General features: G+C 40.0%; 1 protein-coding gene and 1 long non-coding RNA gene across 3 annotated transcripts in view; both read right to left on the reverse strand.

Moving 5' to 3' along the window:
- LOC311051725 (uncharacterized protein) overlaps positions 1-22,370 on the reverse strand; it is a 76,133-nt gene that overhangs the window by 23,659 nt on the left and 30,104 nt on the right. Inside the window, exons 1-2 of one of the 2 annotated variants that reach the window (XM_084066334.1) lie at positions 10,139-10,361; positions 6,354-6,480 (exon numbers count right to left, since the gene is read on the reverse strand). In XM_084066334.1, coding sequence (XP_083922460.1) covers positions 6,354-6,405 — 52 coding nt within the window. In that variant the 5' untranslated portion in view covers positions 6,406-6,480; positions 10,139-10,361. Of the gene's footprint in view, positions 1-6,353; positions 6,481-10,138; positions 10,362-22,370 lie in introns of those variants that run through there. The other variant, XM_084066335.1, reaches the window with a different exon arrangement.
- LOC311051740 lies at positions 14,111-15,513 on the reverse strand. The gene is made up of 4 exons (XR_014601418.1): positions 15,396-15,513; positions 14,650-14,714; positions 14,363-14,455; positions 14,111-14,210 (listed from the first exon to the last, which is right to left on the reverse strand). It is a non-coding gene; the product is annotated as an uncharacterized lncRNA (long non-coding RNA).

Genomic DNA, 22,370 nt, shown 5'->3' on the forward strand with positions numbered 1-22,370 from the left:
CGAACCCTACTCCACAATACTCACTTTCGACACAGATCAAAGAGCTGTCTTAGACAAAGCCCTTACATTTGCTAGGCAATACCAAAGAGCTAGAAAACAACATGCAAACCCTTGGCCCACACCTCCTCTGCTCATAGTTAATGGAGGGGCTGGCTCAGGTAAAAGCACCGTCATTGATGCCCTCGCACAAATATTAGAAAAAATATTCAGAACCAGTGGAGATGATCCAAGTCATCCCTATATCTTAAAGTTGGCTTTCACAGGGAATGCTGCAGCAATTATCAAAGGCCAAACCATTCATTCAGCTTTCCAATTACCTTTTGGCAATGACTTAACGACAATGAAGGACAAAGCCCGAGACACAAGACGAACATAACTACACAACTTACGCGTAATTATTATAGACAAAATCAGGCTAGTCAAATCAGACATGCTCTACCAAATCCATTTTAGACTTTCTAAAGAAATCTTTCAAAACAACTTACTGTTTGGCGGTGTGGCATGTATTGTTTTTGGAGACATCCTTCAAATAAAACACCCTCTCGGTACTTTCATATTCGACTCTCCCTAAAATGAAAAATCCAAAATGCTACATGCAATTGACCACCTCTGGACAAAATTCGAAGCCATATCTTTAAAGACAAACCACAGACAAGGTGAGGATAGACAATATGCCGACTTACTTAATAGAATCCGGATAGGCAAACACACCAACATGGATCTAACACTTTTGGAAAGCCGCATATATCCAAGAAACAGCCCTGATTTGCCTGAAAACGCCCTTTTGATTACAGTGACCAACAAAGTGGTCAATGCAGTCAATACTACTGCATTGAGCAAACTTCCAGGCACATTAATTGAATTAACGGCTAAAGTAACTAGCCGTACAAGAGGACCTTTTACTCCACCAATAGAACATTCAGGCCTGATAAAAAAATACACCATTACCATATTGCTTACAACTCAAAATTGGCGCCAAAGTCATGCTAACATCCAACATTGATGTACAAGACGACCTCACTAATGGCACCCTTGGAGAAGTCATTGGTTTTCAACACAATTCACTCAACGAAATACAATATGTTATGGTACAATTTAATAATCCCGACTCTGGCAAACAGAGAAGAAAGAACCTCAACTTTGACAGACACTATCCTACAATGAATGCCACTGCCATCGCTTTAGTAGAATTTCAATTCAACTTGCGCAAAGGAAGCGCCTCCACTGCTATCAATTTCCCACTTAGACTAGCATGGGCTACAACTGCTCACAAAATTCAAAGCCACACTGTTAAAAAACCAAAACCACTGATCCTTGACTTTGAAGATTGGCTTCAGCCTGCGATGCTATATGTTATGCTGTCACGCGTACAATGCATGTCACAGTTATTCATACTACAAACCTTACCAACAAATGCAAAACTTTTTAAACCATGGGAAAGTGCTCTTGCAGAACTTAATAGACTCGAACACATTGATATCAGACAACCTAAACATACCTCGCCTTCCGATATCCAAATAATGTCCTTCAATGTACGCTCATTACCAGCTCACATACAACACATAAAAGCCCATTATGAACTCATGTCTGCACAGCTCATTTTGTTACAGGAAACCTGGCTCCCAACAACTCCACATTCCACAGACCCTTACACAATACACAACAAACAAAAACACTTCAATAACGCAGGCCGTGGAAAATGCATCGCTACCTACTTTCCTTCAAACTTTGCCTTGTTAAAACAAGGTACAGATGACACCTTCCAAATAACCTCCATTTCCTCTAATGACTTGATAGTGACCAATGTCTATAGAGCAACACATTGTCATGAAAGTTTCTTACTTGACCAACTTCATCCAACACAATTCAAAATCCCACATTCTAATGGGCGGTCTTAATTTCTGCCAAAGACAAAACCCACACCATCCACTGAAACGCTTATTAGAAAACCACAACTTCCACCCAGCCATACAGCCCCCTACATCCACACACATGGACGGCAGATGTCTCGATCAAATTTACATACGATTGACTCCAAAAGTTGCCTGCACAAACATCTCAGTGCACACTAGCTACTACTCTGATCATGAACCAATTTCCATTACACTCACACTTCAAGAATGAATACTAGGGGTGTAACGATACGTTTTAACAACGATTCGATAAGTATCACGATACTTGGTTGTCGATACGATACATGAACGATACAGGTTAATTTAGAACGATACGATACGTTTCGATTCAGTGATTTAGTCGATACGATACATGAACGATACAGGACAAGTTAATTTAGAACGATACGATTCAATGATTTAAAATCGATATAGTAACTATTTATTTACCCAAACATTCTGTGTGAAAAATAAATACCTGGATACTGGATATAAACCCCTCTTTCTCTTTTTTTCTTCTTAAAAGTACTTAGTATTGATATAATTGATTATTTATATTGCAGAACGATTCGATACGATTATTTGCATTGCAAAACGATTCGATACGATACAAAGTCAAACGATACAATATTTAGCTGTTTGCATATCGATATAGTAGATTGTTGAAAATTCTAAACGATATTTCGATGCAGTTACTATATCGTTACACCTCTAATGAATACATTTACCACTCAACTGAACAGCCACTCACCCCACCGCAACATGACTCCACATACATTTAGAGCTACTTCGTGTTGTGCAGAAACAAGCCTACACTAATTTACCTGCATTCTGTACTTTTTTACATAAATGTTTCCATTTCCTTAATTTGCATTTGTGAAAATCACTTTCAGCTTTATTACTCATTTCAAAGATACATGTACACTGTCTTGTTTACTGCAAAATGTTATTGCTCCATTTCTTCAATAAGAACGTCTATGAAAACATTGCCTCTGATATTATTTTGTGTCTTACACAAATACTTTCCTATCTTTAGATGCCTCTACTTATAATAATGACTGCATGTTTGACATTTTGGCTGCTCTCTATCCATCTTTCTCTCCACCTCTCTCTCCCCGAGTCTCCCCACTCTGATGATGCAGTTGACCCATCTGTGTGTGTGTGTGTGTGTGTGTGTGTGTGTGTGTGTGTGTGTGTGTGTGTGTGTGTGTGTGTGTGTGTGTGTGTGTGTGTGTGTACACTTTTGAACATAGTAGATGTAATTTCCTGTGTTCTGCTGAATTTTGGGAGTTCGATCCCAAATCCAGGAGAAATGACAAGCCAGGAGATTGTCAGGAGACTCCTGCAGGATCCAGGACACAGCACCCGGTATAATATGACTTAGTCATCTTTTCTTGTTTTTTTTTTTTTTTACTTATGTTGCTATAATATCAGTGTTTCTCAAACGTTTTCGTGTCAAGGACCACCCAAAATGATATGTATTCTGCGGACCCTTATCTGAAAATATTTTGTTCCAGGGAGACCCCCAGAAGCAAAGATTTGAGTTAAAAATGTACACATTTTCACGTTTTCTTTTTCTCCAAAAAATAGCCAAAGCAATCAAAAAAACTACACAGATTCTTTCCCGGTCTTAAAGGGTTAATACATCAAATCGGATAAGTCGCCTGAAATATCACCATCGCTACAATGGTGTGTTTAAAGCATGCAAAGAAGCCTGCGCTACTTGTAACGGATCCACAAGTTAATACTTACATTTTTGAAGGTGTATACAGTATGATATGTATGGTGTTGTGACAGGAAGTCCTTCAATTTGATAATTGTATCAGCTGGGGAGAATCTGATGATTAGGACCCAACGCAGCTGTGGTGCTGGGGTTTAAATGCTGTCTAAGGTTGAGGAAGCTAGAGAAAGAGGAGCAGCAGTGCACAGAACGGCCACTCAAATGTTTGTTTAAAGTAATATGGACCCTGGAAGGGTGGGTTAAAGACGGACAAAGGAACAGATATCCATCAAAAGGACGCAATGGGCATGCCACTGTCTTAGCAGCCTATTTAGCACCTAGCTGGAAAGGGGACAGGGTACATTTTTATGGTTGTTTTGCTTGCATTGTTTTTGGGCTTACTGTGTTGAGAGAGTGATCTTATTTTTGTTATTGTCTGAGTGTTATTGTTATGGTTGGTACCTTTTCATGTATTTTCTAATACGGTGGCCTATGTATTGTGTAATTTTATTGGTGATGTATGGGAAAATGTATCATGTTGAGATTTGATAAAGTGTTTATGGATAATTGATGTATGTATGTTTTGACTTTTTTTCTGTTAGATTCTACGTTGAGACACGCATAAAGAATGTTCAAAACTCATCAGTTAGACTTCATCCTTAATGGCCAGCTGGGTTCGCTACACTGCTAAAGAAACTGCTAAGCCAAAGCCAGCTGCAAAGAAGGCTTAACCCTACAGTATAGGTGTTTGAAAAATGAAAGAAGTTCGCCAGATCTGTGACTTAAAGGAGAATTCCAGTCATTTTAGATGTTTGCTTTGATGTGTCACTAATCACTCACCAACATACAAAGGGCCGTTGAATTTCTCCAGAGAAGCCCCTGTTGTCCATTGTGGAGACCCCTTCCACTGGCATAATGGAGTAAAAATAATCGCCTATTTTAGCAGCTCCAAAGTTGTTGTTTTTTCCACTAATCCTCATTATGCAGTGTACTGACACTCAAACATGCACTGAATGTCCTTTATGAGCTGCCGTTCATGCAGAACGACATGAAGCCAGTCCTCGGTGTTGCCAGATTCTGTGAGAGAAACAAGCAACCAGCTCCATGTCGCAGCTCATAAGGGACATTCAGTGCATGTTTGAGTGTCAGTACACTGCATAATGAGGATTAGTGGAAAAAAAACTTTGGAGCTGCTAAAATAGGCGATTTTTGTTTATCCGCATTACTCCATTATGCCAGTGGAAGGGGTCTCTACAATGGACAACAGGGGCTTCTTTGGAAAATTCAACGGCCCTTTGTATGTTGGTGAGTGATTAGCAAAACATCAAAGCAAACGTCTAAAATGACTGGAATTCTCCTTTAACCATAGAAATGTTGGCCACATATCATGGAACTGTGTTAAAATGTACGTGCGCACCCTTCCATTTAAGTCTTGTTTTTTGTTCGTGATTGTCGGCACTGACATTAATAAAAAAATGAAATAGATCTCGCCTTGGAGTAGAAGCAGATCTCCGCCTCTTTCTCAGTACAATGCAACCATTGGACCTCAGGCTTGCTAGCTCCATAACCTTTGTCAAATCAATTTTCAAAATCATCATTTTTAAAAGAAAGCTTTACAGACCCGTTTTGAAGCCACTATTTCAACTAATTCAAATCCACCAGCTTAGAATTTGTGCTGTAGGCTCTATGCACAGCAGCCATATTGGGAATGAATTGGGCCCCTTCCTTACTTCCTTCACAGGTGTTACCAATGATACTAATTAAGGCTCTGTTCCATTTAGTGTAGCACAGTGGTTGTCTTATTTTCAAGGACCCCCATAACTCTCAGAGTTACACACCCACCATAAGGGGCCATTTGGGAAACAAAATGGAGTGTTTCTAGTGACCAGAACAGAGCCTTCATTAGTATCATTGAAACACCTGTTAAGGAAGTAAGAAGAGGCCCAATTTATTTCAAATATGGCTGCTGTGCATAGAGCCTATTGACTGGAATGGCAGCAAGGGTGGGTCTTCACTCGGTAGAGCCCAATCACAAGGCCCGGAAAAATACCATTCCGACATGCTCACATTGTGAGCTTGTAGATCTGATATTTTCAAACATGTTTGTACTTTTTACTGTTGGTACTTTCAGTACATTTTGATGCCAATACTTTTGTACTTTTAATCAAGTAAATTTTGAATTCTATGGACTTTTACTTGTAACACTATTTCTATTGCAGTATTGATACTCTTACTAAAGAATTTGAGTACTCCACCACTGTCCAGGAGCAGGCTTGTCTGTGGCCTGCCTGAGAAAACAGACATGCTGATTTTTGAAGAACATTTGAGTCAAGCCTTGCCCATAGTATGAAGCGACTTTACATTTTTGCCCTGAAAACTGTTTGCACAATTTTGTTTATTTATTCTACATTCATTGCATTTGTTTGTACACAGACAACTTCAACTTGTGTTAAATTAAATAAAGTAGGTTACATTTGTGCCGTAGCTGATATTTGAAACTGCTTTCAAAACAGAGGGGAAACAAAGGATTTAAAAGAATTGTATCGAAAATAATAATAATAAGGGTAATGATGATAATAATGATAATAATAATACTATCATACAGGAACCGTTATCTAAATCAAAGTATTGAATCTGTAGATCAACATGTTTTAACGATACCCAGCCCTACATGCATGCACACAGACCTGCCACCTGCAAAGCAAATAGATATCCACCAAGGAAGCTGTCTTTCTTTTTACCTCTTATTTGGTTCTCATTCATTGCTGAACTGTCAGTCTGGCAAGATGACATCAGTTTGAAGAGACGGCCGAGGTCTGGCTATGTACGATGTCCTTATTGACAGCCGATGTGCAGGGCCCCCGTGACCTGTTTGGATAGCAGGAAAGAAACAAACGTGTAAAATCCAACATTTACATCAGATTACTCACGTAGCCATGCCAGCAGTGTTGCCAGTTCTCCTTATTATAAGTGACTTTGGGCTTGTTTTTCTGTAAAGTTGTTTGAAAATATTCCGTTTTTCGTTTGTTGCTTGTTTCTAAAGTGTGGTTGCTTATTTGGGCTTGCTTCCTAAAATGTTGTTTAAACCAGTGGTTCTCAAACATTTTCATAGTCAAGGACCCCCAAATGAATATGCATTTGTCAACAGAACCTCCCCATCTAAAACTATTTTGTCCCCGTACCAGTACCAAACAACTTTGTTGTACCAGATTTGTTGTACCAGACCCCATACCAGATTTGTGTGGTCTAAAAAATAACACATTTGACACTTTTTTCGCCCAAAAAAGAAAAGAAAATAGCTGGTCTACAAGCTCACAACACGTCACATCACGACTCCTAGTGAGCTTGTAGATCAGCTATTTTTATATCAGTCTCTCTCTCAGTCTCTCAGGGTAGAGGACAGAGTACAGCAACTTGCAACGGGCCTGGTCTTCAAGATACACCACAACGTTAAGATACCCATGTACCTGTCAAAGTCCTTCAAAAACATCTAACGTTCCTCCCCGGTATCAGTCTGGACTTCGGCCCATAGGGAGCAAGTATGAGAAATCAAAGGATTTTGATGCTTTTCCCTGTAAACAGCAGGACAGCAGTTTACAGCAGTCGGACAGCAGTTGAAACGCAGTCACTGATTGGCCCGATCATTTTCTGATTTCTCATACTCGCTCCCTATGGGCCGAAGTCCAGACTGATACCGGGGAGGAACGTGAGAGTGAATCCATGTTGTCAGTCTGGCCAATGCCAGGCTAGCTCCACTGATCACGTCAAACCCAGATTTGCCACAAACAAGCGGTTGAATTTGTTCTCCTGCTATGCCACCAAAATGTAGCCTGACACTCAGCCTGAATTTTCATTTTGTTTCACTCCATTATTCAGTCTGAAAGCCCTCTCAATGCAGCCGATTGCTGAGATGGGGGTGTGGCCAAAGTTTTTTTTTTCAAAGACTCTTTGGCGATTGGTTCATACTGGATTATCCCGATCCCGATTCGTCGAACAGATTTTCAACCGAGGCTGAGACCTCCTATGAGAGCGTCACCAGACCAGAATCGCCTGAACATATTTTTTTAATGAACGTGGCTAGCGATTCACGGGCTGGAGCCAGGCTAACCAAAATGTGGAATCCCCCATCAAAACTGCCCTAAAAGAGTACCTTCCGGTGGCTGCAATTTTAAACTGGTCCCTGTAGAAGTCATAACCTAGACACCCCCCCCCCTTCGAACTTTTTACTGTACATATTTAGTTTCTTATTTTTTACTGTACATATTTAGTTTTTCTTATTTTTTAAAATGCTTATATGATGTTCTGCATAGTAGTGTATATCTGTCTGTCATTTAATGTCACTATGAATTGACTACAAAGGACCCAAATGGAAAGAGGCCAATGGCTTTCTTGGGTTTTTTAATTCCCATTAGCTGACCTTGTATTGAACTGTACTTTCATGTGCATTTTTCTGCAAGTATTCAATCAATCAATCAATCAATCAATCAATCAATCAATCAATTCCCTCCCGAAACGTTAAGTAGTGAGTGAACACAACATGACGTTCCCTGGGAAAATTTCAACATTACATTACCTTAACAGTATTATGTCCCTTTAAGGGCAATGGATTAGTCCGGGGGTCTTCAACGTTTTTCAGGCCAAGGACCCCTTAGCTGAGAGAGATGAAGCAGGGAACCCCACTACATATTGTATAAAACTGTGTTGCTGATTAAACTTGTTCATAGATTTCATAGATAGCTTCATAGACTTGTTTGACAGCACTATCGTTGTGTAGTGTTGTGTTGGATTCATGTTGACATGTATTTTCAGACAGTTAACCACCCTCAAACATGTATATATCTGAGTAAAAGTCCTGAATTAAAAATGTACTTGAGTAAAAGTACAAAAGCATTGGTATCAAAATGTACTTAAAGTACCAAACGTAGTCATTATGCAGAAGCTTGTAGATCTGCTATTTTCAAATGGCCAAAATGTATATAGGGCTGAAGTGATTAATGTATGTTTTGTAATAATAATACAAATCTACTAAGTAACTAGTAACTAAGGTTTCTAATAACTGTAGTGCAATATTTGCCTCTGAGATGTATAATGGAGAAGTAATTAAGCACTGAAAATGGGAAATACTCCAGTAAAGTAAAAACACCTCAAAAGTACAGTACTTGACTAAATATACTTAGTTACATTGCAACACTGGGTTTAGGTTACGTTTATGAATACCAGGTGAATCCCGCAGGATTTGTCCCGGGGCGACTGTGTTTTGGGGCGAGGGTTTTGGTATTCAGCCCAATAGGCTCTATGCACAGCAGCCATATTATCACTTCCTTCCCAAGTGTTACCAATGATACTAATGAAGCCTCTGTTCCATTTAGTCTAGCACAGTGGTTTCCACGACCCCCACAACTCTGAGTGTACCAATGGAACCTAATGGACCCTTACGGGTCCATTTGGTTCCATTTATACACTCTCAGAGTTACACACCTGTAAGGGGCCATTTGGAAGCCCATAAGGGTCCCTGGACCCCAACTGTAGACCCACTGGTGTAGCAGAGTGTTTCCAGTGAGCCAACATGCACAATATCAGCACCCTGACTCTGTTTGACCAGAATGGAACAGAGCCCTCATTAGTATCATTGGTAACACCTGTGAATGTCTTCATAATATGGCTGCTGTGAATAGAGCCCTAGAATGTCTGTGATCTTACATACATACATATTCCAAATACACAGTCATAGATCACCCTCGTCGACTCGCTGTGTAGTGACGATCTGCGCGGCCATAAAAGTGCTCTAAACTCCGTCTGTACTCACCCAATTATTAATTCCTAAGACTTGGAGTCATATTTTGTCCTCTAGTTTCATATCCATTTGAAAGTTCTGCCAGAAAACGTGTGTTTAGTCAAATATCTCCACTTTTCCACGAGCTGCAGACGGACGACTTTCTGTACCGGTGAGGGGCCCGGGAATGAGTGCAGGACTGAATATATGTAAACTTCCTTTAGGACGCACAAATGTTTGGGACACACAATTGGCAGATGGAGTGATTCATTACCCCGCACCAATCACACGCACCTGTCAATTGTGTTCCCCATTCGTTTGTGTTTCCCTGTGTCAATTTGTTATGACGTTTTAAATTTGGTCCTTCACTCAAGTCCGTGCCCCTCGTCCGTACAGAAAGTCGTCCGTGTGCAGCTCGTGGAAAAGTGGAGCTATTTGACTAAACACACGTTTTCTGGCAGAACTTTCAAATGGATATGAAACTAGAGGACACAATATGACTCCCAAGTCTTAGAAATTAATTATTGGGTGAGTACAGACGGAGTTTAGAGCACTTTTATGGCCGCACAGATCGTCACTACACAGCGCGTCGACGAGGGTGATCTATGACTGTGTAGGCTATTTGGAATACATGAAATGTATGTAAGATCACAGACATTCTAGGGCTACTGATAGAGCCTATTAGTCCAACAGGCTTATACAATATGCAATTATAGAAATACAATATTGTAGATTTGATGTGGCTTGGCTTACCTTCATCCCCGGACGTTTGGACTTATTGACAATGTTCATTCAGTAAAATGTTATATTATATTATTATTATTATTATTATTATTATTATTCAGTAACCCTACTGCTGTAACATTTAGTAATATATTATATATTCTTATTATTCAGTAACCCTGCTGCTGTAACATACTCCATTTGACGCGTTTTCACTGTTTATTCGGAGACGTTTTTTCAGCCGCTCATTGTTTCTCCTCCAGTTTCTCCACTGTGGGAAAAAAAAAAATCCACGCACGACTTTATTTCCGGGTCAAAGTATGACACGCATGCGCAGTAAGGGATCCATACCCTGTTGTTGCCTTGTTGCCTTTCGCCCCCTGGTGGAGGAGATATGTAACTGTCACTGAAGAAAGAAAGAAAGAAAGAAAGAAAGAAAGAAAGAAAGAAAGAAAGAAAGAAAGAAAGAAAGAAAGAAAGAAATTATTTTCCTGAAATGTTCAAAAAACATCAATAATAGTGGAAATAGATCTACAAGCTCACAATGCAACACATTGTGACGCATTGTGAGCTTGCAAATCTGATATATATATATTTTTTACAATATACCGAAATAGGGCTTGAGTTCATAGTGTAGGCCTACCTTTTCCCTTCATATCATTTTAGTCTGTCTGTAAATAGTGGCGTGATAGTATCGGAAAATACAAATAGGCCTACTCACGTAAAGTAAAGATCACTTTGTCTTGTGTCAGTGCTTATCTTTGTATTTATTTTAGATTTTGATCTGCTTTTATTACTTAACCTTTTATATATCACAATGCACAATGAATCACAAATCAAGAATGAAGAAACGCTCAGCTGTCACTCATCATCATATGCAGTGTTGTTGGTATAAGTGTCATTAGACCCACCAAGGGTTCAAACCTTTCAGGCCGCGACCCCCCCCCCCCCCCCCCCCCCTCCCCCCCCTGTTTTACTTAAAGGACGACTTCACCACTTTTCAACATATCTTCATATAATAGGTCCTCACTAATGCTCATGATAAAATGGTACAATTTTTTTCTAATCAGTCTGTGTCTCAGAGGAGGGCTGTAGACAGTTCAGAAACCCGTCTACCAGTGACCTCATCGATGGGGAATCCAAGCTAATAGAAACTGCAGGCTTTGTATTCCTGGAAAGTTGCAATGCAATAATAGATCTTATTGTTCTCGCCTTAATAAAAATCTGAATAATTCTTTTGTAATCTTTTTGGGGAAAAAAATCCTGCCTAACGATGATGTCACTGGTAGACGGGTTTCTGGACTGTCCACAGCCCTCCTATGAGACAGAGACCAAGTAGGAAAAAATTGTATCATTTTATCATGAGCATTAGTGAGGACCTATTATATGAAGATAGGTTGAAAAGTGGTGAAGTCGTCCTTTAAGTAAAAGTACCAATACTGCAATGTAGAAATACTCTGTAAGGGCTCGCTCCCACCGCACTTTGTGTGACTGTGTGATTCCAACGGCTGTGTGTAAAATAATGTTAGTATCAAGGAAAATGTAGCCTTCAGAAGACATCTGATTGTCCTAACAATTAAATTCTCTCTGAATAACATTCACAGCTAAACTGATCTGAACAATATTCACAGCAAAAAACAGATCTCTGAATAACATTCACAGCAAAACCATGACATTTTTATTTTTGGAACAGTTGGAACAGGCAACAACATACATGCTGTGCTGACATCAACTCAGATCCTCCTCGTGACCTTGCTGAAAGAGTTGAGGGGAGATCCTAAAATAACCAAATACAATGCATCATGCTGCGGTGTTTAAGAACATGAACCCTAGCAAAAAGCACACCTTTTATGGTAATTTTGACCATAGCATGTCTTACCCCCAAATGACCCCTACTGGTGGGACCCTCACCACAGGCTGGACTCAAACCATCAACCTTCTGCTCAACAGCACTACAACTGCCTTACCAATTCTGTTCCCTGAAAATAATCTAGGTCAAGTGATCTGGGGGATTTGAACTTACCATTAACCAAAATGTAGAGGGCACTGTGGAGTAAATACAAATAATGTCCGTCTCGCTGACATATTTTATTTTCTGCCCAAAAAGTGTATTTTACAGAGTAGGTGGGGTGCGTTTAGGCGTGCGGGGTTGGAGAATATACTTTCAACAACACAAAACAGCCTTTGCTTCGGTGAGTAGCGAAATGGTTTAGTTTATTTTCACTACACTTGAACGCTGGCAGGGCAGTGGAATTCCTTGTACATGCGCAGAGCGAGGGGTCTTCCAGAGCGTTAGAGGGAACTCACTAACGCTCTGAACCAGAGCTAGGTCAAGTGGTGAATTTACACTAAGGTTTGTATACCATGTGATGCCACCCATGTAGCATGGTCTTAAAAACAAGGGGACTGTGATGGCCACATGTGATGGCCACACCAGCTGACACACAAAGTTGGTAAAACATGGTGGACACTTGTCTTTTCGGTTTATTAATTCAGTTTATATTTATTTTCAGCAAACTACATGCATAAAGGACTACACACAACCGGTTAAAGGACATACTGTTTATTGCAAGTTTGATGATAAAGTTACTGACTGGAGGGTACATCCATTAAGTTCTTTTGTTTGGGTCAAGTTGTTTTATCAGGAGTAATTTAATTGGTATTTAAGTTTATTTTGCTTTGTTGAGTTATCAGTTCTGTTGAAGTTTAGATTGCTGGCCATGGGAAGGCCTAGCTGCTTCACAGGTGCTTATAAGGAGCTGATTAGTAATTGGACTGCACCATGTCCCCTGTGCATAAGGGGAGGGGCAGGGATTTATTATAAGTTTGAATGTATTACTACACGTATGAAAATGTATTGGCATTTCAGTTGTATGTAATTTCTTTATTTAATATGATGAGTTAGTGCTGTAGTGGATTATGTTGTAGCTATTTGTAGTCTGTTTAAATGTTGTTCTTTGTCTTCCCCTTTGTGTCAAGAGTGGTCTGATCACCCACTATATATGTTCCCCTCATGTCTCATTTGAGTTAGTTGAGTCTTGATGTCAAGTTCAGTGTATTGTCTGCATTTGTTTGGGCCAAAATGAATGTCTTGTTTTTATGGGAAAAAGAAAAGATTAAAAAAAAGACATTTTAAAGAAACTACACACTTGTCCTGGTGTCTCTCTTGCCGACCAACTCTGGTCCCTTACAGGGACACTGCACTTTTCACATCAGGTGAGCAAATACAGACAGGTCTGATACCTTGAACATCGAATGAAAAATGTAAACAGATATACAAGCAGACCAAGACATTTTTAGAGGGTTAGGTACAGCATATGCTGTTTTTTGTATTATCAAGACTGTTTGTTTGAACTCTGAATATTGTAATAGAAAAACTGTAACACAGGCACAGCGACGTGTGTGGGACCAATAGCTTATTATTCACCTTCCATATTAGCTGATGCCGAAACAGATGGATAATTTAAGCTGCAATGCAGGTACAGAAGTGATTAAGCTTTTCACATAGTGTCTTGATACAATCAGTATGATTAATTTAGAAAACTTCAGGACTTGGTTCAGTAGAACAAAGCATTGAGGAAAGGAAACAAGAAAACAGAAAACACGCACACACGTGTGTGCAGGAACATACGAGATGCCTTCAAAAAACACTCACACAGGCACGTATTATTTACTTCTGAGGAAGTCAGAAATGTGCAAACCCTGAGTTGTATAGTACTTGCGAGCAGGTGTGGCAGACCAAAAATATATACCCAATAAGATACATTCAAAGTTTTTATAAAATGTTGAAAAATAGGCTAGCAGATATACACGCTTGCAGTGCGACACGAAGTGACGTGCTGCAAGCTTGTACATCTGCTATTTTTGAATAAATCCTAAAATGTAAAATGTATTTTCTAATTAAACCAATGCAACCTTATCCGCCCGAGAATTCCCCCCGCCAAAAGAAAGGTCCACTACTCGTTACACTACAAGCTATATCCACATTATATGGCATTGTACCCGCCTCCCCCCACTCTCCCAGGGGCATGCTTCAGGTGGTCCGCTGTTGCCAATCGGACCTGAGACTCCGTTGAGGTAGGCTCCCATTTGATGACAGCCGCTACAATAAAAACAAAAAACAAACAAGAAAACACATGTAAAATAAATAAATGCAGTTGCCACTCACATTTCTTTATATGGATTAGATATAAATCAAGTTACATTGCATCAAGTATAATATTAATCAACATTCCATAACATTATTAAGCTTACCTTTCACTCCTGAAAATATCATGGTGCCTTCTAGACCCCTTTTTGTTCCCCTTCCCCTTCAGATTGAATTTGGCCAGTTGATTGGTGAAGAGCCTAATCCCAGAGAAATTGATTACATACAAGATATACAAACTCCTTTTTGACAAATACTGCACAGGGGAAATTTCAAGTCACTGAGAGAATTGCAAAACCAAAAGTGAACCAATAAGCAAATACCATGATCAACTGTTGTGCTCCAATGTATAGAGATAAATTATTGTAAATAATTACTTGTAATTACTAATTACCTGTCGAGTACTTTGTAAGTGCAGTCCTTCACATCTTCCCCCCCCACTTTTGACAGTCTACAAACCTATAAATAAAAGCATTTATTTTATTAAGAATGCAGGCATGAGCTGTGAGCACAAGCAGGGATTGGGATCATTACGTTATATTGCTTATTCTTCCTGAAGTTAAATGAAGTGATTAGCCAAAATATGTTTAACATTCACAAACTCATTAATAGGCCCTCCAAAAATTAGACACATTCTATTTTGAAATTTTTTTGAAAATGTAACTGGTTATGACACTGGTTTGTTTATGTTTCAATAAGCATCTTGTTTTCAGAGTGGTCTTTGTTGATGGCTGTACTGTCACTGTACAGTCAAGCGATATGATCATGCCACCAAATCTACAGTTCTAAAATGTATAGAGCTGTACTTATCCATCCTACTACGGATTATATAGGCTTTTAAGATTTATATATTAACGTGTTGATTTGATAAAAAAAGATTAGCCGTTTGTACACCAGTGATTTTAATGCATTACATGATTCTTTACCTTATAGATTTTTAGGTCTGGGTACATTTTTGTCCATTGAGCACAACAATGGTGTTAATTTAACAATGCTCACATTTATTTATTTTTTGCTAGGATTTAACAGAGTTAATCTGAGCATTACGCAACAGACACAGCAGCATGCTTGTAGCTTTGTTGTCTTTGTTGCTTTGCAATTTGCTGAGTTGGACTTCATTAGTGACTCAAAACATCTTACCAATGTCTCCCAATTCTCGCTGTCAGCCAGAGAAGCCTCCTTTTCATTAAACTCGTCCAAGGAATCCAGTCTTGTGATCTGGCTTAAAGCATTTGATGGATCGGTTCTCTGCAGCTTGTCAACCGTGTCCTGGATAGTCACCAGCTTGGTGAGGACCACCTTCTGGAACTCTGGCATTAAAGAGAAAGATAAAGTTGAATTACTTACTATAAGTGCAAAACTATCATAACAGCAATGCATTTCTGCTTGGAGAAACGGGCTATAGCGATCCCAGAAGAATCTGAGAAGATTCAAATAGTTACTCAACATTTGATTCAACAGAATAACCTAAACCCAGTGTTTTACAAAGCCTTTGTAATTGGTTTTGGTATGACATGGGCATGTTCTTATACTTACTCTCTGGAAGCATAGGAAATGTGGGCATTCTGGAACCTGATGGCCGTGCAGGAGTAGATGAATCACCTAAGCAAAAATAAAGGTATAGCCATGACATTTAATCATAATTTTTGCATGTTCTACATTGACTGGAAACCAAAAACATGATTAATACTCACTAATGGACCAGCCCTCCACCACTGGGGAACTGTGTGGATCTGAGTAATGAACACCAGAAAAAGTAAATCATGATCAGTAGGGCTCTGTGATCTGACTGCATGATGATTTTATATGCAAGGAATGGAAATACTTACGACTATTTGACCTGTTTCGGCTATTGGACCTTGAAGAACCTGAAAAAAACAAAACAGACTGTCAGTCATGAGCCATATACTGCTATTGATACGAATGCTGATTTGGTATTCAGTGAATGTCAATACATACGGCTATTGGATCTGTGGCCCGTGGACCTGGATAGACCTGAGCTAACAAGACCAAAACATCCATCAATCAAACATAATCAGCAGTGCTAGTGCAAACCGTGTTCTGCTTGCCAATTTCAGACATTGAATAAGAACACTTACGGGTGGTTGACCTATGATGTCCAGGGGACCTTGGTGAACCTGAGAAATTCAAACCAGAGACAGTCAGTCAAAACCTATAGTGCTAGTGATCTGTGTACTCATTTGTTATTCAGTAAATGACTCACGATTGGTTGACCGGTTCCCATGACTTGATCTTCCCCTGCCAACAGTCCTGGGTGAACCTGAACAAGCCAAACCAGAAACACTAGTCAGTCATGATCAATTCATGCAGTGCTAGTAGTTTGTATTCAGTGAATGCAATACTCACGAGTAGTTGACCGGTTCCCATGACTTGATCTGTCCCTGCCAACAGTCCTGGGAGAACCTGATGAGTCCAAACAAGAAACATCAGTCTGTCATAACCAATTTTGTGCTAGTGATGTGAATATTGATTTGGTATTCAGTGAATGCAATACTCACGAGTAGTTGACCTGTGTCCTTGACTTGATCTGTCCCTGCCAACAGTCCTGGGAGAACCTGAACAATCCAAACCAGAAACATTACTCACTCATGATCAATTCATGTAGTGCTAGTAGTTTGTATTCAGTGGATGCAATACTCACGAGTAGTGGACCTTTCCTCCTGACTTGATCTGTCCCTGCCAACAGTCCTGGGAGAACCTGCATGAGTCCAAACAAGAAACATCAGTCAGTTATAACTAATATCGTGCTAGTGATGTGAATGCTGATTTGGTATTCAGTGAATGCAATACTCACGAGTAGTGGACCTGTCCTGTCCAAGAGAGCTGGGTGTACCTGAGCAAAAAAGAAAACAAACAGCAGAGAATATGAAATATTGGTTTAAACCTTTATTTTGGAAAGAATGCAGAAATCAGAGAGAGAGCATAATAGGCTCTATGCACAGCAGCCATATTGGAAATACATTGGGCCTCTTCCTTTCTTACTTCACAGGTTATTGGCTCTGTTCTAGGACCCCCAAAACTCTGTACAAATGGAACCAAGGGTCAATTTGTACACACCTCTCACAACTGTGATATGCAGTATGACCTTTTATGCATTTTTAAAATGCTCTCGCTGGAGCGTCACATACTAAGGTTTGGATATTTACAGCATAAGGTTTGTCTTGATATACAAGGCCATTCTGTTTTAGATGCACAAACTCCTCCAAAAAGTTCTTGAGGTAATCATCAAGGGGCTGTGGTTTACTAACTCCACAATATAATGCCATAACAAAGGGTTTGAAATTGTTGAATGTCACCAGTATCGGACAGAAGTACACGGGAAATGCCCCGCTCCAACCCATAGTACACATACTGTCCACTGCATTTGGACTGACTGTTAATGACTTGAGGGGTTTTAAGTAAAGTATGAGCATCGTTGGGGAGTACATGTCGATGATTCCCAAGAATGTGCAACAAGTCAGTTAATGCCCTTTGAGTGATGTCATGTTTAGTATGCCAGTCTCTCAAATCGACTCCCAGGCTTGGCATTTCTCCATCTGGTTCAGGTTCGGTGTTCAATGTTTCAACATCAGAATCAAACATTTCAATGTCTGTGTCAAAGTCATAGTCGTTAGCATCAACACCATCATCATCATGAGTAATCTCTGGGTGGTCACGGTCATCATTTGACGCCACTGGGTCCCGGTTTGTCGCAACTGGATCGCTACTGGTCGCCAGAGGATCGCTACTGGTCGCCACAGGATTGCTACTGGTCACCACAGGATCGCTACTGGTCACCACAGGGTCATCATCGCTAACAGACAGGATGAGCTTATTGATGTCTGCTTTCCTCTTGCGCCACATTCTTAAGTAAGCCATCTGTAACCAAAACCAATAGAGACTAAACAAGATCCAATAACATTGGAAAATCCACCACCAACACCCTAACGTCAGAAAACAACCCACATTAACTTGATTTCTAACTCCTACAATAAATGTGAGATTTATATATATATATATATATATATATATATATATATATATATATATATATATATATACACATACGCACACACGCACACGCACACGCACACACACACACCACAATACTTTGTTAACTACATTATCCTTCCAACTATATAGCAGTCAACAGGAGCTTACTCCTGAATCAAACATCACACTATATCCCAAATCTACCAGCACCAATTCTCAAAAATTACAACTACCAAAACAAAGGCAAGCATTTAATTGACAAGGGTAGATTAGTATACCCTCTGCCATCTGTTGTGTCCTTACAACTTGACTTGACTGTATTGATGAGATACGGTCTTTGCCATGGCTGCATTTTACGACTACATGCCCTGATCTGCCTCATATCAGTATGGCTGTGAGGGTTGATCCCAACACTGGTAACCTGAATGGTCAATGAATGACTGACAGTTACAAAGATTGACTGCAGTGTGCATACTTAGGCGAGATGACAGATCAAGCTCACATATTACCTTACTAGGTCAAAATGTACCCGTGTGGGTCACAGCAAAAATTACCCTGAACCAATATTCATCTACAAGTCTATTTCAAAACACACCATCTCAGATGTTTCTGAATTCATTTAGAATTTCCCATAGCTTAAACAAGGTGGGTTACCTAGCCTTTAATATTGGGTAGGAACCTACAGGTCACATAGAGAAAAAAAAAAAATGACTGCTCAAATATTAAATCTTGCAGGACTCGAATGATATTCTGTATAGACCCAGCATCGGATTAAAACAAGAGTCCTTCTTAATCAAGTCAGGTTTAACTACATAGGCCCTGGTTATTTACCTGTCTAAATTAATTAGTAATAATGTTAATTCTGCATGACATTATACAAAGTCTGTTCCCCACTGGATTAAAATCTATATGTGGTGGTAGATGGGTTGAAACAGTGATGTAAGCAGTGGTAAATGTTCTGTTTCTTTTGTCTAGGTACAGAAACTAGTGAAGTGTTGGACTGAAATGGGCTTTCCTGTGCCCAGCTACAGTACATCTGTGCCATCGTCTACTCTCCACTGTATCCACATTGTTACGTTAACCTTTACATTGTTAAATAATTTTACTGCTTAGCAGCATAAATGTCCTACATACTGTACATGCTGTATCGATTTGCAATGGGTATTTTTTAGGTTTAACCACTTGGAGGGACAATACCCAAAGCTTCTGACAAGGCTGTCTAGCTTTAAAACCAGACAAATAGAGCAAACAACCCAGTCACAAACTTACTGTGCTCTTTAGATACCTCAATATTGTGTAATGTGCATATTGAGCTGCATTGTGAGCTTGTAGATCTGCCATTTTCGGCAGATACATTTGGTGTAGAGGGAAATAGGGGCCCAGTAAAGAGCCCTTGGGGATTCTCATCAACATAGTATATAGGGGTCAACTAAGTAATGGGGTTGAAGTGCTTTTCATGATATAAATTCTAAAGTTTTATTACAAACCCTTCTATGCTTTCAATATATAATTACTTTTCTGCTAATTAACAAAAACATCAAGAGCACTTGTGGCAATAGTTCACTCACCTTGGCAGGACCTTGGATGGGAAATAGAAACTCTCAGTCTGTTGGGTAAAGATAGGATAAAATCAGCCGGTTTATTAACATTCCAGAACACATTTTACACCAAAATCTATTGTTGCATGTTGGTATGTACAATAAAACACATTAGAATAGCTGCATCCCGCTCAAAAATGTGGGACATTTTCAATGTGTTAACTGGCAAACAGCAATGCTTGTATGATGGGCAAAGATGGAATAAAATCAGCCAGCTTTGCACTAAGATTCCTGAACACATTGAGCAACAAACTCTATTGCTACCTTTTATCAGTGCTTTGCAGTGTTGAGCTTGTACATCACCTATTTTTGGCTATTAACCACACAATCTAGAGGCTATGGTTGAAGGGCTTAAGGGTAACTTAAAGGGTGCAAAATATGGAGGCTAAGTGGCAAAACAAAGGAGACCAGTCATCTGCAACATAAAAAATAAAGAGACATTCAAAAACATAACTCAAATAATCCAAATGTAAACCAATTTAAATTCAATTCAAGTATTATAATAAAAATTAAATACAATAAATAAATCTAATTAATTATATAATAATTATATATAACAACAAATAAACAATAAATAAATGCATTCACAAAATAATCCTTAGAGACCCGCAACCTTCTTCAAGCTGAACACCAGAACGAACCAAATAATTAGGGAGATTTATGATACTGTCACCAGTGTTCCTCTTCAACACCTCTTTTACAAAACCTTGTCCTCAGACAAGATGGTTTGGCCCAAATTGGCATGATCGGTGATTACAGGTGCGTCTCCTGACAACCCTATAAATGGCCTGAACCCCACCCTGACTCTTTTAGGATCCAGTGAAGAGCCATGGTGAGAGAGAGAATTATTTGTTTGCATTTTTTAATAAATAACCTTAAACTCTGCTTTTTGTGGTCTCTGTTTGTCCATACAACCTACCAATTGTGCACCATTGGTAGGCCATGTGTCAAAACAGTGACAGTGTGTGGTCACACTGTCCCATTACTTAACCCTATATCACCAAACGTATCATATATGATACACACATTACACTGATTTTTTAATAAATCAGTGTAATCAATACTTGGACCAAGAACCTGTTGTATCATATCTGACACCCACTTCCCCCTGGACCATACCATTTGCATTGAAGGTAGTTACAGAGCCTCAGGGTCGCTTCGACTGGTGCCTGCTCGCTTTGACGGGTGGCTGTTTTTGGCGACGTTTCACCCGTGCGCCATGACGCACGGTATGGCTCCGCGGAGTACGGGCGCTCGTCGAGACTCCGTCGCGTTTATTGCGACACGTCGGGACATTTGATCTCGTCGTGCCTTTTGAAGTTCTCGTCGGGGCTATAGCTAAGTGTGACGGCGACGCAAGGCGCGACGGAAAGAAGCCGTCGTCGCCGAAATCTTACTCCGTCGCGGCGAAATAATTCCAGGAGGGGCGGCCGTGACGGATCGCTTCGACGGGTGTGACTCGTCGCGTTTACCGCGACGTAAGGCACGACGTAAAGAATCCATCGTCGCCGAAATATTACTCCGTTGGGCCTAAATAATCCATCGTCGCCAGAAATAAGCCATCCACAATGTAATTGTTCACCTCTGCCTTCCCTCCTTCCTAATATGTGTGTGCTTCCCCCCCTGCTACCCGACCCGGGTGGGGGTCCCTGTGGACCTTTGGGGGGGGGGGTCCCCTTGGGGTTCCCTTGGGGATCCCTTTACGCATGCCTTCATGTGTCCCCGCTGCATTCCCGAAGTTAACTTTCCATTTGATTGCTTCCATTATTTTTAATCCAATAAATAACCATATGTTGCATCACATTTTATCGATTGATATAACTTCAATAACCTCCGGAAATAAGGAATTTGTTTGATTCGATTTGAACGTTTAATGGCCGTTTAAAGACGCTTTTCTTTTACGCATGAGAGAGAGAGAGAGAGAGAGAGAGAGAGAGAGAGAGAGAGAGAGAGAGAGAGAGAGAGGGGGGGGGAGAAAGAGAGAGTGCACGCACGCAGACGGAATGTGTTCACGCTCGTCCTTCTGGGGGGTCCCCGGGCGACCCCCCCCCCCCAACGCAATAGATAACACAGAAATCACACTATACAATGCATTTACATTCAGCCGATCTACTATAGCTCATATCTGCTGCTTTGCGAAAGCCGCGCATTGCGAAGTATTCTGTCTGTCTGTCTGTCTGTCTGTCTGTCTGTCTGTCTGTCTGTCTGTCTGTCAGTGCACGCAGACGCAGACATGTGCGTGTGACGCAAATTATAGTGAGACTTTTTTTACTTATATAACAGCCTGGCTTTCTAATTTTTATTGACAAACATTGACTTACTGTGTTTTTTATTTCTCCCTACAGACTGTTTTCATCTGTTATTCTAATTAATGTTTAAGTTTTCCATTGAACTATTCAGCACCGATTCATTCTTTCATTCAATTTACTGCTTTAAGGAAATTATGTCTGTAGGAGCCATGAATGGGATTGTTGCAATGTGTGGTTATGTTGAATATATGTTTGGTCAATGAAATGAATGCACT

This window comes from Gymnoscopelus microlampas (assembly GCF_963454915.1).
Source record: "Gymnoscopelus microlampas genome assembly, chromosome: 9".
NCBI lineage: Eukaryota > Metazoa > Chordata > Actinopteri > Myctophiformes > Myctophidae > Gymnoscopelus > Gymnoscopelus microlampas.